The sequence below is a fragment of the Thermothelomyces heterothallicus genome, assembly GCF_042370625.1.
Source record: "Thermothelomyces heterothallicus CBS 202.75 unplaced genomic scaffold P884_scaffold_7, whole genome shotgun sequence".
Classification (NCBI taxonomy): domain Eukaryota; kingdom Fungi; phylum Ascomycota; class Sordariomycetes; order Sordariales; family Chaetomiaceae; genus Thermothelomyces; species Thermothelomyces heterothallicus.
In genome coordinates, this window is record NW_027192568.1 from 161277 (window position 1) to 178044 (window position 16768).

General features: G+C 56.1%; 5 protein-coding genes across 5 annotated transcripts; 2 read left to right on the plus strand and 3 right to left on the minus strand.

Moving 5' to 3' along the window:
• Positions 1-394: 394 nt before the first annotated feature.
• On the minus strand, positions 395-2467 carry P884DRAFT_197062 (uncharacterized protein; the record flags this gene model as incomplete). The annotated part of the gene is made up of 5 exons (XM_069438032.1): positions 395-928; positions 988-1218; positions 1281-1614; positions 1679-2165; positions 2254-2467. 5 exons carry the CDS (start codon positions 2465-2467, stop codon positions 395-397), a joined length of 1800 nt encoding a protein of 599 aa, XP_069298705.1.
• A 509-nt stretch (positions 2468-2976) lies between these two features.
• P884DRAFT_257680 (Sec63 Brl domain-containing protein) lies at positions 2977-10065 on the minus strand. The gene has a single exon (XM_069441169.1). The coding sequence runs from the start codon at positions 9803-9805 to the stop codon at positions 3176-3178; it is 6630 nt and encodes a 2209-aa protein (XP_069298706.1). The 5' UTR covers positions 9806-10065; the 3' UTR covers positions 2977-3175.
• A 388-nt stretch (positions 10066-10453) lies between these two features.
• P884DRAFT_196905 (uncharacterized protein) lies at positions 10454-12013 on the plus strand (the record flags this gene model as incomplete). Its single annotated transcript, XM_069438023.1, has 1 exon — positions 10454-12013. One exon carries the CDS (start codon positions 10454-10456, stop codon positions 12011-12013), a length of 1560 nt encoding a protein of 519 aa, XP_069298707.1.
• A 97-nt stretch (positions 12014-12110) lies between these two features.
• On the minus strand, positions 12111-13546 carry P884DRAFT_220793 (P-loop containing nucleoside triphosphate hydrolase protein). Its single transcript, XM_069439470.1, has 3 exons — positions 13305-13546; positions 13169-13247; positions 12111-13105 (listed from the first exon to the last, which is right to left on the minus strand). Exons 1-3 carry the CDS (start codon positions 13421-13423, stop codon positions 12149-12151), a joined length of 1155 nt encoding a protein of 384 aa, XP_069298708.1. The 5' UTR covers positions 13424-13546; the 3' UTR covers positions 12111-12148.
• An 842-nt stretch (positions 13547-14388) lies between these two features.
• On the plus strand, positions 14389-16767 carry P884DRAFT_240373 (ubiquitin-conjugating enzyme/RWD-like protein). The gene is made up of 9 exons (XM_069440175.1): positions 14389-14681; positions 14762-14795; positions 14860-14954; positions 15013-15034; positions 15097-15193; positions 15251-15262; positions 15330-15498; positions 15555-16426; positions 16484-16767. Exons 1-9 carry the CDS (start codon positions 14649-14651, stop codon positions 16491-16493), a joined length of 1344 nt encoding a protein of 447 aa, XP_069298709.1. The 5' UTR covers positions 14389-14648; the 3' UTR covers positions 16494-16767.
• Position 16768: the final 1 nt, after the last annotated feature.

A 16768-nucleotide genomic window follows, 5' to 3' on the forward strand; every position in this document is an offset into this window, starting at 1 on the left:
CTGCCCAACTGCAAAGGGTAACACGAAATGGAAAGAGATAAAAGAAAAAGGGTGGGATGGGAGGAAAGGGATGAATTGGTGAATCCCTCCTAGTTTACAAACAGGTCGGTGCAGCGGGAAAGCGAGTCGATCTGGACTCACCATCTCTTTCCCATATCTGCTGACTGTCTGCTGCTGGCCAATTCCGACGCAGTAGGTAGCTCGGTCGCCTGAGATTGGGGGCGACCTCCATTCCAGACGAGGTAAGAACCGCATGAGGAGTGCTACCGTGGCGGAGGACTGGACTTCAGCCCTTAACTCGTGGCCCGAGGCGAGGCAGAACTCGCCTACGCCGACGCCTCAACAGCCTCAGGGGCCTTGTTCTTCAGCTGTGTATTAGTCTCGTATCCGATTGCTACCCAGAATGAGTGCAACTCACCTCCTCGGCAGCCTTTTCGGGCCCGTCCTCAGGTTTGGCCTCCCCCTTCGACTTTTGCTCGGTATCCTCCTTGGACTCTTCCTTAACCTCCTCCTTTGTCTCCTCCTTACCCGCCTCCTTGCCCTCCTCGTTGGGCTTTGCGGGCTCGGCTGGCTCACTCTTTTCCGCGGCGCCGTTTGCCTTCGACGCTCCCTTGGATGTGCCATTCACCTCGGCAGCGGGCGCCGCCGGGGTCGGATCGGCGGCCAGCAGCTTGTTCCACTTGTCGAGCAGGGCCTGCGAGCGCGGCTTGAACTTGAACTCATCCTCCTTGGGGATTTCCTCCAGCTTTAAGATCGCCTTCAAGACCTTGTGAATCTTGGTCTCCCGGATGATGCTGACTTCGAGGTCGGGGAATCCCTCGAGCTTCGTGACGTAATCCGACATGAGTTTCATCTCCTCCTCCTTGGGCTTTTGAGCAGCCGTGAGCAGACCCTTCTGAAGCTTGTGCCGGAGGAAAAAGACCTCTTTCTGCAGAGTGTTAGCGGGCGCCCCAATCTTTCCGCAATTGCATATTCCTGCCGGCGTACCGTCTTCCTAGTGTACTTCTCCTCCGCCGAGAGCTCTGGCTCCTTGGTGACCGCCGCCTCCTGTGCTTTCCCCTCATCCGCATCCTTCTTCTTCCCCTTGGACTTTGCGCTCTTGGAGTCGGCAGCCTTGGCCGACTTTGGAGTGGCCGTCGCCCCGTTCGCTCCCTTGGGTGTGGAATTCGTCGTCAACTTGATCTTTGGCTTCTTGACCGAATCCGAACGCTGAGGTGTCTGCCAAATGTTAGCTGGTGTTCGTAATCCCATCTGTTGCTCTTTCTGGGTCAGCAGCTCACCTCCACGCCGTCCTCGGCCTTCCTCTTCTTGGCCTTCTTGTCTTTAGCTGGAGTCTCGGCCGCAGGCGCATCCTCCATCTCGACGTCATCGCCGTCCTCGCTGGCGGCCTTGGACTTCTTGCCCTTTGGCGTGGCCGCCTTTGCCGCTTTGGCCTTCTCCTGCTCAATGAGCTCTTCCTGGTAGTTTTGGAGCACTTCCTTGTAATACGACAGCGGATGGTTTTCGGCCGCCAATTGATGCGCAGCTTGCAGCGGCTTCCTCATCTTGTCCAGGTTAGCGTTGAGGACCGTCGCGGGATCAAGATCGATCAAGCTGGTATTTGGCACCCAACCGCTGAAGGAGGCAAGTCAGCATCCGAGTAGCCAGTGAGTGGTGGATGGGAGGGAGTGAAACTTACAATTCGTTGGTGTGCAGGTACATGACCGGGAACGTCCGGTCAGCTACATTCTTGCCCCCATCAGCGTAGTCCTCACGGTAGGTGCCATCGGCGCGCTTCGCTGTCACCGGCCGAGACTTGAGGAGCGATGCCGGGAGCATGTCCTCGTCGCAGATGATGACCGGCCATTGGGGGAAGCCCTTGAGCTTGACAAAGTAGTGGTCACCTGGCTTGGCATCCAGGTGCAGCATGCGCGCTTTCGACGCCTTCTTGTTCAGCTTCTTGCCTTTCGCCGCACCACCGCCGGTCGACTTGCGCCGCGATTTGGACTTATCCGCGTCCGCGGAGCCCGCGTCGGCAGCATCGGTAGTGGACTGCTCGGCTTGCTCTGTCCCCGAGGGTTCGGCAGCATCGGCGGCCTGCGGCGCAGACTCAGCTGGGGTGGCGTCGTCTGCCATTTCGACGTCAGGCTTCTCCTCGGCTTGATCGGCAGGCTTCTCGGTGGACCCTAGAGAAAGGAGAGAACGAGACGTCAGTACAGAAAAATAGTTGCATCAGTGCGCGCGTGTTGACGCAGTTGATCGGGGCTACGTTACCTTCAGCGGCCTTGTCAGAGTCGTTCGTGGGCTCTGCTGCGGCAGCGGAAGCCTCAGCCTCAGACTCGGCGGCGGGCTTGGGCTCGGGCTCGGCGGCGGGAGCCTCCTCCTTCTGAGCCTCGGCAGCAGTGTTCTTGGTTGCGTCCTCCTTCGTCTCGACGGCTGGCGTCGCGCCCTCGGCCGGAGGCGTGTTGTGACTGTTCTCGCTAGACATGATGTCGCGGGCGGTGATGTGATATCAGCACGCGAACTGATGGAGGTGTTTAGCGTGCAAAGGGCAAAAGGCGACGCGTTCTTCGCGTGGAAGTGGGCCAGAAGTTACGTGCTTCTCGCCCAGCAGCGCGTTCTGATGGAATTCGATGGGCGTGCGCGGATGGGAAAGACAAGGTCACGATGCGCACGCGCTAGATCAATGAAGGAGGGAGGTTTGCGCCGGAGTTGCAGATGGGAAGCTTTCGCAAGGAAGGGTTCGAGCATGCCGGTTTTCTGATCCATTCACCCCACGTAACCAATCCAATGCGCCCAATTAAATGTTGATCCCGGAAGGGCCCACTTCGTTTCTCGTGGCGCGCACGGCGTTGTGAACGGCGCCGATACCAGTGTGTACAGTACGTACCTCGTCCCCAACCACCGGGTTCGAACGTTCCAGCAGCAGGGGGATCAAGCCAGACCGGAAGCTTTCGTCTTATCGACTGCCCTGTCACACCGTTGGCCGTCGAGTTTCTCACCACTGTATCTGCTTAGATTCATGAGACCATGGGCCGTCTGAAAATCAAAGACACAATCAATAAATACCTAACCGTCCCTTCGCGTCCACATACAGTGCATTACCATACAACAGCTGTCTTCTAAGAAACCAGGGGGACCAACACGTGACACACTCGCCTGTCATCTATTCCTCCCCCTCCAACTCCTCCTACTCCTACTCCTCCTCCTCTTCCTCGCTCTCGTCCACGTCCATCCCTTCTCCAACCATGACAGAGAAGGTAGGCTCCTGGTCGACTCCAACATAGCTGTCACTCATCAAGAACAGCTTCAGGTCATGGCGGCCAGGCGTTGGCACGGTAAACTCGAGCCTGAGATTGAGCTCTCGCCCCACGGTTACCCGCTTGATGGCTAGCAGGGTCTTGGAACTCTCCTCGCCAACCACAAGCCACCAGTTCTCCGTCTTTTTGCCCGGGTAGAACGGCGCGTGTACCGTGGGGTCGAACTCCTCATCCTCGTCCAGTTCGCGCTCAATGTGGATCTTGAGGTACGCCGGCTCGCCCGCGCGGATGCTCTCCTTGTCTTCCACCTCGAACTCAAGCGAGATGTCGGGGTACTTGGTGTTGGTGAAGTTGGCCGCTTGCGCCAGCTGCGCCTGGGAGAGGCCGAGGTCTTTGACGAGCGAGCCGTAATCGGGATTCTCATCCGGGTTCATCTTCTCCATGAAGTCGAAGATATCCCTAATGCCGTGCTTATTCGCTGCCTTGACCACCTCGGGCGTAAAGTTGGGAATCTGCTTTAGCGGGCTGTCGCGGTCCCACATGGCCTGCACCACCATCTGCGACATCTCCATCGCGTTCATGGCGTTCAGATGGCCTTCGGACGATAAGATATCGACAACGGCGCTCAGGAGACTGAGAAGTTTGGTCAAGATGACCTCCTGATCCTTGGCGAGATCAATTGGTAGGTTCATTCTCGAAAAGTGTGCCTGGACCAAGACGAACGCCTTGAAATGAACCGAGTCATAGGCGGGATCGCTCATCTTCACCGGCACGTTGTCGTAGATGCGTCGAAGGACAGCCTCCTCGTGGCGCCTCATCTGGATCGACTCAAATTCGGTCGCCGATGTCACAATCTCGAGAATACCCTTCAGCTTGTGACTCTGCTTGAGCGACAGGAGGAATGTCTGCATCGTGATATACGAGATGTTGTAGTAGGCGGCGATCATCGCAGCATTCTGTGGCGCAACCGTTCCATCATCCTCGTCCATGTCGATTATATTGGACTCGGCCAATTCCCGCAATGTCTCCTCGACCATGTCGGAGAGGTACTGGCTCAACCCCTCGTGCGTCGGGTCTGTCAGACCATAGTAAGTTGGGTTCGCAAGCAGACGCCTGTAGAAGTATGTAAAGGTGGCCCAGTTGATAGCGTCCTCCCCGGACTCAATCATCTTGGTGCTGATCTCCGTTACGAATGCGTCATGGAGGAAGTTGTTTAGATGAGATTCGACCGGCAGCGCTTCGTTGAGGAACTTCTTGTAATACTCACGCTTCACGGCTGGAAGCATGAGGACGCCGCGGCTACGCCCATCCTTGGATGGTTGCACGGCCTTGCCGAACATTTGCAGTACTTCGCTCAAAGGGTAGTCGACATAGCGATGTTCCCTGCCCTCAAAATACTGAGTACCCATGACGACAACCAAGTGTGCTGTGCAATCCAGCTCCCAACAGACATCGCGCGAGGCAATGAGAACTTGGATAGCCCCGTTGTTGTAGAGGTGCTTGACAATACGCTTGTCGCTCTGGCTGAGAGCTTCGTGGTAATAGCCCACCCCGTGAGAGAGAGCCTCGGCGAGGGCCTCCTCTTGGACTCTGTCAAGAAGTTTCCGAAGTTGGTCCACGTCAACGTGCAGGAACCGATCCTCGTCGTCATCTGCGAGGCAAGCCGTGAGCAGATCGCGGGCCGTAGCCCTGGTCTGCTTTCGGCTGGGCACGAAGATAATGGCTGGCTGGTCCGCAGACATCTGGGTAACGGCAAGGTATGTCGGCTTCGCCATGGCGAGCATAAGAGACGGGAAGTGAGGAATGGTGTATGACTGAATGTGAAGCTCCAGCGGCACCGGGCGCACATGGGGGCTGAAGTTGTAAATGTCGTGCTTCTTGGCGTCGATCCATTCGCCGACGTCGCGGGCGTTAGCAAGGGACACGCTGAGGCCAACAATCCTCATCGGGAGCTCCGTTTGCGTTCGGATGTAGTGCATCCGAGACACGATGATCTCGTAGATGTACCCCATCTGACCGCCGAGCATGTGCAGCTCATCCGCAATGAACAGCTCCACCGTCTGAACATTCTTTCTCCTCTTCCACTGCCGGGAAAGGACGTCCCACTGGAGAGGGGTGGCGAGAATCAGGTCTCCCTGCTCAAGCAACTTGAGGTCGCTGGACGTTTCTCCCGTAAGCTTCACGATATCCTTGCCCCCGCGGAGATTCGAGAAGCGCCTTTGCCACTCCTGGAACCGTTGGTCCACCAGTTCTTGGAAGGGAGCGATGTAGACAGCCCGCCCAGGGTCTCGCTTGGCCCAATGGCGCAGGAGCGCAAACTCTGCACAAACCGTCTTGCCGCTGCCGGTTGGGGCTGCGACCAGGACGTTGTGATCGGTGTTGTATAGGGAATTGAAAGTTTGTGTTTGCACCTTGTTAAACTGTTGCCAGTCTGGATAGAGGGCAGCGTAATCCTTAGCCTTGAGAGCAGACACCGGGAGGGGCTGCAAGTCGAGCAATTCTGTGTGGGGGGGGAACCGTTCTGGCAGAATGAGTTTTTGGAACGATACCGCCATGCGAGTCTCAGAGTGCATCCACCGATCCGAGATGACCGATATGAAGTAGTTGGGTGGCATCGGCTCCGAGATGGGAACCGTGAACTCGACAATGTGCTCGTTGGCCTCCACTTCAGCGTATTCCTTGCGCAAAATGAACTGGTCGTGGTAGAGAATGTCTTCGCCATCGCAATCCTCGACGATGATCCAGAAGCTTTCAGAAAACCCATGGACATCAACATCCCACTCAAAGTTGGGTGTAATGGTCAGCTCGACACGGAGCATCGATCTTGTCATGGGTTGCACGTTTGCCTGGATCTCGACTCGAGGGAACTTGGCAACGAGCCCGCACACGGTCTTCCCGGCCTTGGGCAAGCCCAGCAGCTCCCCCATTCGAGGAGGGTCCAGATCAAAGTAGCTGCTGAACGGCACCTCTATCCTCTCGGCTTTCCGCACAATCTCGATTGGGCAATTGGGGAACTGTCTGAGGGGTGACATGGTCGGCCACATCCTCTTCTCCGCCATCTTGCACAAGTTGAGGGCGAGCTTGGCGACAGAGGCCCAGCCTTTCCTCAAGGCAATTTCGAATATAGCCCTGAGAATGCGACCAGCTGATTGGGTGACGTAAACCATGTCCGCCATGAGAGCCAACCCCTCGAGCTTCAGGCGAGAGATGTAGGCTTGGAGAAGCACGTTAATCTTGGCCGTCGGTTCCTCAATGCTCTCCTTGACAGGGACAGGGACCCGGGCAAGGATTTTCGCAAGCTCGAGCTTCTCTTCTTGACGGACCGGAATATATTTGAACTCGCCACTCTGTGCAAAGACGCGGAAGAGTTCGATATCGTTCATGGACGGCTGAATCAACTTGTTGTATGTGTCCATCGACGAATATGTGATGTAGTAGTGGGACGCAATGCGCCCGAGCTCGGTGGACTGCATCCTGCCCGTCTTCTCGTCGTATTTGATCAAGTTGGATTTCTTCAAAACCATTGCAGCAGAATGGATCAAGTCGACCCGCTTCTGTTCCAGGGCTGCGTCGTCCTCGTACTCGGGGCCGACGCTGTACAGGCCTGGAGAACGAAGCATCCTGACGAAGAGGTAGGTGTAGCCCAGCCACTCCACGCCCTCATCACGACTCCGAACGTTGCCAAGGACAATTTCGGCGTTGAGGTTGTCCACAAGTTTGCTCACCAGCTGGCTCTCGATTGGCAGCTGCTGGTTGAGCAACGACAGATAATATGGTATCTCCCCGTGGGTGGTGATGATGATGCCCTCTCCATACTTGTCGAATTGGGGACGGCCTGCGCGGCCAAGCATCTGGAGAACATCCTGAGGGCTCAGCTCGACCCAGCTGCCCTTTTCCGGCGAGTAGACCTGTGTGCCCTTGATGATGACGGTATGAGCAGGCAGATTGACACCCCAAGCAAGAGTTGCCGTGCACACCAGCACCTGGATGTGCCCACTCGCGAAAAGCTCCTCAACATCGGTTCTGTCCTCTCGGGTCATGCCGGCGTGGTGGATTCCGAAGCCATACGGCAGAATGTCTTTGAGATCCGTGTTGTTAACCGAATTGGCCGCCTCGCTCAAGACCTCGCGAGTGCCGGCATCGTGCTTGAGGATCTGGTCGATGGTTTCCATTTCCAAAGCTTTGTCGCGGATGTACTTTGCTGTTTTGGCTGTCTCCTTCCTCGAGTGGACAAAGACCAGCATCTGGTGCCGATTCTGGCCAACATGCTCGAGAACCTTCTGGTACGTGATGTCGTTCATGGTCTTGAGCTGCTTGATGGCTTTCCTTTCCGTGACACCAATGAACTCTTGGCGCAAGGGGCAAGGGCGGTACGAGCCGTCGAAGTGGAACATGCCCTTTTCGAAATCAACGCGGAGGAAACTCGCCACATCCCGATAGTTGGGCAGCGTGGCTGACAGGCCGACGATGCGAACTGGTTCGCCGGTCTGCTCAGTCCGCCGGATGGTTCTGCTGACGATACTCTCCAGCACGGGGCCACGGTCGTCGTGCAGCAAGTGGATCTCGTCGATGATAATAAGCCGTACCAGGTTGGTGTACGAGATGTCAGTTGCTTTTCTCGTGATAACGTCCCATTTCTCAGGAGTCGTTACGATGACCTGGGTCTCAGAGATTTGCTGCTTGGTGAGTTGTCGATCACCTGTCAGCTCGGACACCTTGATACCATATGGCTGCAGCCTCATCCCAAAGTTTCCAACTTGCTCCTGGACAAGAGCCTTGAGGGGGGCGATGTAAACGATCTTGAACGCATCCAAATCGATTTCTCCTCTGCTATTCCTGTTCTTGCCGATCTCCCGGAGTATCGTGAGCATTGCAACGTTGGTCTTGCCACTTCCCGTCGGAGCGCAAACGAGCATGTTGCCGTCATCCAGGAATGCCGTGGGATAACACTTGGATTGGATCTTGTTGAGCGACTTCGTGGTGCTGAACGGCAGCCGAGCCCACTCGGGCATCTCTGTAATCGGGATATTCTGGTCACTCGGGTCGTTTCGCGGCTTGGGCTGGGGGACGTGAACTTCCTCGTATCCTTTGAACGTTCGCTTTACCGTTCCTTCTGGTAGCTTGACCCTTGGGTTGGTCATGAGGTGGTTTCCTTGGTCGAAGACAAGGTTCTCCAAGTTGATCAGCTTCTTAGGTTGGAGTCCCCCGACCAACTGTCCTTCGGGTCGCTCTTCTTTCTGAGGCTGCGCGGCTTCGAAAGCGCCCTTATCAATGTCCATTTTGATCTCCAGCTTGGGCTTCTTCTGGTCGTCTTTGGGCTTGCCGTACAGCTCATCAAGGATCCAGCGCAGTCCTTCAGAAGCCATTTCTCGCTCGATCGTCTCGCGTTCCTCCCGGTCTTCGGCCCTTGCTAAGCGCGTGAGCCACACCACCTTCTCTCGGTTCTCGATGAGTTTTTGCACAATCTCATGATGCTCGTACTCAAACAGCTCCATCAGATCGTTTTCGATATCACGGAGCTGCTTCTCTTCGCCATCGGGTTCGTCTGGCTCCCCCGACAAGATCTTGAGAGCTTGGACGGTCTTATCGTGCTGGGTGTGGGGGTCGGGATAGAGGCGGCCAATCTGGCGTTGCAGCCAGTATGCATCAATATCCCGGGCAGGAACAAAGTTCTTCTCTTGAGACTTGTCCTTCCCCTGGGGCACGGCGTCTATCACCATGGCCTCACCGTCCGCCAGCCCCGCCCCTTCGCCATCACGGTCCAAGCCTGCTCCGTCTTCCTCAGCAACTTCTTGGAGATCTGGGCCTTCTTCCTCCTCTTCCTGGTCCTCGTCTTCTGAGGACTCGTCCCGAACGACGTCGACCATTCCATCGTCATCTTCCTCATTCTCGAAGTTGACAGCAACACCTTGCCGACCGTCAATCTCGTCCTCGCCGGCGCGCTTCACATCCTCCATGTCCTCATCTTCGTCTTGGGCATCGTAATCCGTGATCTTTTTCCCCAGGTTCACCAGCTCGTTGAACTGCTTAGGGCTCATCGAGACGCCCAGAATGTCGTCAATCTCCTTCTTCTTATCGAGATCTTTCATATCATCGTCTTTCAGATACTCCAATGTCGCGTCGGCAGCACTCCGCACAACCTCGTGGGGAACATCGCCAAGGTGCTCTGCCACTATCGTCAAAATGAGGTTGAAGGCATCGCGGGTGGGCTGCGTCCGGGGTCGATACCGGATGCCTTCAATCAGCGCATCGGCCCCGGAGAGGATACCACCGCCACGGGCATCCGCCTTGCTCTTCTGCTGCTTCACGTGTTGCAGGACGTCGGCGCCTTCTCGCATGCTGCCGCGCTCCACATCCGGCATGGCGCTGGTTTTCTTTGGCTTTGGCGCTGTGCCCCGGTTCACGCGCGTGCCCATATCCTTGATGGATAAGCGCCCGGCCAGCGACTCTGGATCCCCGGTGGGCTCGTCGGTTCGCCTTGTGACGAACCGACGATCCGCCTGGAGGACCAGGTTGGACATGGCCGAGTACTTGTACTGCGAGACATCGCGATGGTAGTCGGACATTTTGAGCGGCTTTTGCTGGGGTATCACAGGTTGGGCGAAGAATGGGAGGAGCTTGTGGTCGCTGTCGCGACGATCTCTTCGTTTCGATTCTCGCCGCCGCGTCGGTTCTGCCTGCAGTTGGTGGCGAAGATCAGTCCAACCCTGCCCAAGCCACTATGTCGGTCTATGTAGCGGACAGGCAGATATCGCGATGCCACATCGAGGAGCTTGAGATCGAGGGCAACGGCAAATTGGGAATAATTGGTGTTGCCGATGGGCAAAGTGTTTGGACAAGGAAGAGTTGGCGTCGCGAGTGGAACGTTGATGCTTGCCCTGCAGCTTCACCTGGCGGGCGGGCCGGAAATTTTTGGGTTGTAACTAAGCAGCGACGGCCTTTGATTGGCTGCTGTGACACACCGGTAGGCGTAACAGGCAGGTAAGCCCGAGCGAGCCCCAAGTTACCTCTGTCGGGGAGCCACAGGCACCCAAACACACCCAAACAGTGGGTCTTGGCTACAACTCCAGGTATCTTGCCTGTACCGCCGAGAGAACAACTGGAGCACGTGCAGTGTGCTGTACCTTCAGCATGGGGTTCCCTGACCGACACTTTATCAGTAAGGGACGGCATTCCGGATCAACAATCTCAGCAAGAGCTCAGAGCAGTCGAGAATGGGGTCAGTAATCGAGAACACGCTCAAGGACATCCAAAAAACGCTCGAGCCCTACATCCGACCTAGGGAGGAAGTAGCACGTATAAGACAGATCTTGGCTACCCATCTCAACTCATGCATCAAGGACGGAGATGCAGTCGCGCCTTTGTCGCTCGTTGACACGAGGCGGGTTGAACTATCCCCGGCTGCCCAAGGGTTACAGAAGGAGTACCTCGAGGCGTTGAACGCCAACACCAGAGCCAGACAGGAGTTTGCCGCGTTTTGTCGCGAGCAGGGGCGACCAAAGACACAAGCGTCCGACACCAACGACCAAGACGTCGACCGTCTGCAAGAACATCTGGCCACTATCCGCCTCGGGCAGAGGCGCGAGAAGCTGCAGGCCATTGAGAGGGGGCTCAACGCGCTCGAGCAAAAACCTGCGGCATCACCCAGCTTCCTCAAACCCGAGGAAATATTCCGGGATTCCAGACCCCTCCCAAACATTCCCATGGAGCTGATGAACGGCATCACGCTCGAAAAGGCGTCAAATAGCCCGCAGCTAAAAGACCTGCTGGATCAGCTGGAGAAGCGTGTTCTGCAGGCGAAGCTTTTACTGAAACGAGAGGAGCAACTGTTGGAGAAGGTCAAGTCACGCGCCACATTGAGGCCAGAGAACGTGGACGAGGGCGCCAAATTCGAGGCACTGAACAGGACGAGGGCCGAGCTTATCAATTGGATAGAGGCCGAGCTTGGGAAGGTCACGGGAGAGGACAGCGAGGCGGAAGGTCAGGAGATCCAGAGGCATACCTCTACAGATTTCAACATGGACGAACAACTCGCCAGCATCAAAGAGAAGTACGCGCAGTATCTTGAGGCACGCAAAACTCTCCTTCAGCTGGTCAGCCAGCAGCCTCAGCCCCTCGTCGAACCGCCGCCCGAAGAGGACAGGCGTCCAGCTCCAGCAGAGCCCAATCCCGCGCCTACCACACATCTCCTGTCTCCGTACCTTGAGCAACTACTTCTCATCGCCCGCGAGCAGAAGGGACTCATTGCTCAAAAATCTCACATCAACGGCACCATCTCCAATCAGCTCAAAGAGAACAACCAGGCGCTAGACCTCCTGGCTGAAGAGAGCCAACTGATACCGGCTCATCCGATGCCCGGAGCGGGGCGGGCGAATTCAGCATTCGCCGAGGCGACATCGGTAACCGGAAAATGTGGCCTCTCCGACCGAGTTAGACCCTGGGTATTTGCTGCCGATTCTGCCAAGATAGCTACGCTCGAAGCCGTAGCTGAGAAGATCGAGGAGGGGCAGATCGCCCTCGAAGGGTCTATGAGTACACTGGGAGAAGTCCAAGAGCTGCTCGGGCAACCACCCGAGGGCGGAGAAAAGGGCGGACGAGCTAGCACCGCCGAGGACAGCTTACGGCTTGTTGAAGGACAGGGCCCCGAGAAGACGGCCGGCGCAGAGAGACAGACTCGCCGAAAGGCGGACAAGCCGCCGGCACAAACTAGGACAGCGTGGGACATGTTGGACGGGAATCTCGGGCTTCTGCGAGCCGAGAAAGATGCCCCTTGATTTGCAGAAATAAATAAGCAGTTCCCGTCTTTATCCTCCGCCTGCTCCATTAACGCCTGTGACTTTGTGGCCGTTTCATTTTGAACTCTGTCCCAAACCTCCTCGCCTTCCCTTTTTTTTTTCCCGGCTCGCCAGTTACCTTCCAGCCATGATGCCCGACACGCGGAGTGCAAGATCCAATATCGAAAGGTGCTCGTCCGCCCCATCCACCAGTCTCTTGTCGATTTCGGAGAATACCAAGACGATCTTGTTCTTCTGGACATCCGGGATTGTCTCGTCGTGAACAATAGCTTGGTGAAGTTGTGACAAGGTCTGTCCCGCGCTCCATCCGTCCGCTACCATGTCTTCCACCATCTTGGCAATAGCCTGGTATGTCTCGCCTGCAGTCCGAGGTCGCATTGCCTGAACCAGCTTCTGAATCGTGTCGTCTGGAATCACGCCGGCAATATCCTCTACCACTTTGGCCGTCACCGTTTTCTTATCCACATCCATCTTGTCACCTTCATCCCTGCCACCCGCCGTCGCCGCGCTGGCGCCGACCAGTCTCGCAGCGCTCTGCAGAAAGGTGATTGCCTTTCTCAGGTCACCATCGCTGCACTTGATGAGTGCGTCCACGGCGCCATCATCGATCGGCACCCCCTCCAGCTTGGCGATATCCTCGAGCCGACGGCGCGCGTTCCCTTGGTCGAGGCTCTTGAACCTGAACTTGCTGCAACGGCTGGCCAGCGGGTCGATGATGCGCGTGACATAGTTGCAAATGAGACAGAAACGCGTTATCTTGCTGTACGTCTCCATGGTCCGGCGCAGGGCGCTCTGGGCATCTTGCGTCATGCTGTCGGCCTCGTCGAGGATGATGATCTTGAAGGGAGGGCACGGGTAGCGCGACTTGTAGCCCGGCGGGGGGTTGGTGAGCTGGGTCCGGGCAAAGTCCTTGACCTTTTCGCGCACGATCGAGATGCCGCGCTCGTCCGAGGCATTGAGCTCCAGGACACGGGATTTCATCAGTTCCGGGCCGTACAGCTCCTTGGCCAACGCGAGGATCGTGGAGGTTTTTCCGGTGCCTGGGGGCCCGTAAAAGAGCATGTGTGGGAGCTGCAAGTTTTAAAAACGCATGAGTCAATAGGTGGTAGTGGGAAAGCGGTGGGCTACACCTACATTGGAGGCTTGCAGTGTCCGCTCCAAGACGGTGATGGTATGGTCTTGAGCCGTCACATCGCTCAATTTCTTGGGTCGGCTAGACGGTGTCAATCAGCATCTTACATCGCGGAACACGGACAAAATGGCGAGGTACTATTTCTCAACCCAGGGTTGCGCTCTGGCGTGCTCGTTGGTCCGCTTCTCTGTGCTGGTCGATGCTGTCCCATTTGCAGCTGCGGCCTTCCTGGCCTTGAGGTCGAAGAAATTTGACATGACAAGTTGCCGGTCTATTGCTTGCGGTTCGGTTGTCGAATGGGTCCACCGGCAATTCAAATATTGAAGGGAAGCGGTTCAGGAGAATAACGATGGTCGGTGGTTTCGTCCTCAAACAGAATGGTTCTGCGCGAGCGCAAGCACTTTACGCGTCTCGTGCAGTGCAAGACGCGACAGGGTTCTAACGGCCGCGCGACGTCAGCCCCTCGTCCAATGCCCCACGACCTGCCACTTTGCCCCCACCCCGTCCCCATGTCCTTGTTGGTACGAAGTAATCCGTACTGGGGCCAAATTGCGTACCCGCGAATCTCGGTATTTCAATCCCTCGTTGAATCAGGAACCTTGGTATCTCGAGATGAGGTTACGAGGCGTCGACCACTGTTGATATGTTTCTGAATTGCCTGGGACCTGCTTAAGGTACCTGCACTGCTATTGTATGTACGTATGTACCTATCTTTACCCATACTGCTTAAACGGCCGTTAGGTGAGATGGGTAGGGGTAACCTAATGCATGTCTGCCAGTACGTTATAATGAGCGAACGTTTCCTCGAAGAGGACACCACCATGCCCTGGAGCAGCAAACTCAGGTGCCGGAAGCAGAGCGATAGTCAGCTTTGGACAGGATCCTGCATGGAGCGACATAGTCTTTGAACAAGCCACAAGATGTAAAAAACCCACACGAGCCTTGCAAGTCAGTCTTGGGACTCACACAAAGACAAGACTAATCCGTACACTGGTCTAAACTGATTTCGGTTTGTTCGGCAACGTGGGCCTGAGGAAGCCCGCATCGGCATGGCGGGGAGTGTGAGGTCTAAGTCAACCAACAGGTGCCCGACAGCAGTGCCACTCCCCGGATACGCCCTTAAGGGAAAGCATTCCATCTAATTATGGAAACCCCGGGGGTTGCCTGGGGATCTTGGGTATTATGGTACCAGGTAAAGTACCTCGAGTTGCACGCGGAGAGGCCGCCGCGGCCGCTTCACCCTTGTTTGACCGTGGGGTCTCCGCCCGCTTCCAGGTCCCGCTTTCAGGTCCCGCCTTCAGGCCAGCCGCAGCCATTCTTTCCAACCGACGATCCTGTCGCCATCGCCTTCTTCAACTTCAGTTCTACCCTCCCCCTCCTGCCCACATCTTCTCCAGCGACCTCCTCCGGAACCGACCGGTTGACCGCTCTTCTCGGTATCTCTCTACCTCTTCTACGAGGAGCCATCAGTGAGCTGCTGCAATGGCGGATCAGTCCATCTTCCGAATCACCAAGGTGGGTCCTGCGCGTGCCTGCTTTCTGCCTGCGCGGGGTTATGATGTTGACCTAGATGGCGATGCCATTCCCGACCGCAGGAGTTAAGCGACCTTCAAAAGAACTCGGACCTTTGTATGATCTTCCCGCCCTTCTGAGCCAGACATTCAAACGCTCGGCTAACTTGCTGCCCTCCTAGCGCTCGCCGTTGCTTGCCGCGACATCGACGTTCGGAATGTGAAAGCTCTCATTATCGGACCGCACGACACCCCCTACGAGTTCGGGTTTTTCGAGGTACGCCTGGAGGTTACCGTTCAACGAATATCTGGTCAGTCTGCTAACATGGCAACAGTTTGATTTCAAATTCAACAAAGGTACACCACCCACGCGCGCAGAGGGTCGATCGTTCTTCCAGAACGCTGACACGTTCTTTTAGAGTACCCTCGGAAGTCGCCACAAGTCACGGCGATCACGACGAACGGTGGTCGGTCAAGGTTCAATCCCAATATCTACGCCAATGGCAGGGTGTGCCTGTAAGTTGAATCCCACTCTTCACCTCAGTGCGCGATGTAGACTGACCAGCGTTCCAGGTCAATTTTAGGGTAATTGCCGGATTCCCGTGAGATCGCATATGATTGTTCTGGGACCGATGGCTAACTTCTGCACCAGGACATGGCGCGGGGAGCGGGGAGAGGAGTGGTCTGCTGCACAAGGCCTGGAGTCAATCCTTTTGTCCATCCAGAGTCTGATGTCCGCAAATCCTTACGAGAATGAGCCCGGCTTTGAAGATGCCAACGAGCCATCCGACCAAAAGCACCAGAAGGATTACATCCAAAAAGTGGTTCTGATTCTGGGTTGCAGTCTAAGGGGTGTGCGAAGCTAACTGGTATGCAGATTCGTCACGAGACGCTCAGGATTTCCGTCATACAACGGCTCGAAGAATATCTCAAAATCGGCTCCGACGGGTCGGTTCAAGCGCCCGCATCTGCGAAGGGCGAGTATGATCTCGACATGGATACCGTTGAAGACGAGTCGAGCGTCCCATTCGAGCCATTCAAGGATCTGTGCAAGCGCAGGTTCCTGTGGTACTACGATTCTTACCTTGCGGCCGTGCAGAAAGGCAAGCAGGAGGTCAAGGACGGCGAATACTTCCAGCGGATGCCCTTTGAAGGCTCGAGCAACACCCTGGATGGCAAGTTCAACTACAGCGAACTGGAACGACGCTTGCACGCGATAAAAAAGGCCCTGGACGAGGAGACCGAGTCATGGGCGGCGGAGGGACTGGTGGCGAAGGCCAAGGAAACAACCGTTGCGGTTAACCTCCAGCGCCAGTTCGAGCAGATTGTCGAGCATTTCAAGCGCTCAGGCGCCGCGCACAACCTGGAGCTTGTGGGCGGCAATCCGTTCGTCTGGATGTTAACCTATTTCGGAAAGCCGATGACAAACCTGGACGGAGGTCTTTTCCGGGCGAAGCTGTGCTTCAGTCCCCGATTCCCCGAGGAGCAGCCTCGTGTCAAATTCGAGACGCGCCTGTTCCACCACCGGATTGCTGCCGATGGCACTCCGTGCTATGTGGCTCCTGCCAGCCGTCGGGAGGATGTCAAAACCCATATTGAAGCCATCATTGATGCATTGGAAGAGGAGCATCCTCCTTACGACCCCAGAACGCTGGTACATCCCGAGGCTTTCAAACTGTATTGGGGCTCACCCGAGGACCGACGCGTCTACAATCGGAGGCTCCGAAGGTCGGTCCAGCAATCGATGGAGTAAGTGTATTATTATATCATGAAATAACCATGACAACACTAGCTAATATCACGTAGGGACTTCTGAAGGAGCACTATATCCATTCGCGTGTCTGCATTTCTTCTCTCTCGACTTATCGATACATGGCATTAGCTGGTTGGGTCTAAAGAACCCCAAACCAAGCCGTTTGGCGTTCGGACACGGGATTGGGAGGCGAGGCAGGGTCAGTCTTGATGGAGTTATGAGTCGCGGTCCGGTTTTGTTTTATAGGGTGTGATGATAATCGACAATCTGGTCTCTCTGCAAAAGAATAGCACATGAGGCTTCTAGCTTCATTTCAGCGAAGACGTAATGAGTAGATA

Excerpts from the sequence above, each read along its gene's own strand:
- P884DRAFT_240373 (XM_069440175.1), top strand. The coding sequence starts at position 14,649 with ATGGCGGATCAGTCCATCTTCCGAATCACCAAG. Across the intron at positions 14,955-15,012 it reads ACGAGTTCGGGTTTTTCGAG|TTTGATTTCAAATTCAACAA; the intron begins GTACGCCTGGAG and ends ACATGGCAACAG. Across the intron at positions 15,035-15,096 it reads TGATTTCAAATTCAACAAAG|AGTACCCTCGGAAGTCGCCA; the intron begins GTACACCACCCA and ends ACGTTCTTTTAG.
- P884DRAFT_257680 (XM_069441169.1), bottom strand. The coding sequence starts at position 9,805 with ATGTCCGACTACCATCGCGATGTCTCGCAGTACAAGTACTCGGCCATG.
- P884DRAFT_220793 (XM_069439470.1), bottom strand. The coding sequence starts at position 13,423 with ATGTCAAATTTCTTCGACCTCAAGGCCAGGAAGGCCGCAGCTGCAAAT. Across the intron at positions 13,248-13,304 it reads CAACCCTGGGTTGAGAAATA|CCGACCCAAGAAATTGAGCG; the intron begins GTACCTCGCCAT and ends GACACCGTCTAG. Across the intron at positions 13,106-13,168 it reads GGACACTGCAAGCCTCCAAT|CTCCCACACATGCTCTTTTA; the intron begins GTAGGTGTAGCC and ends TAAAACTTGCAG.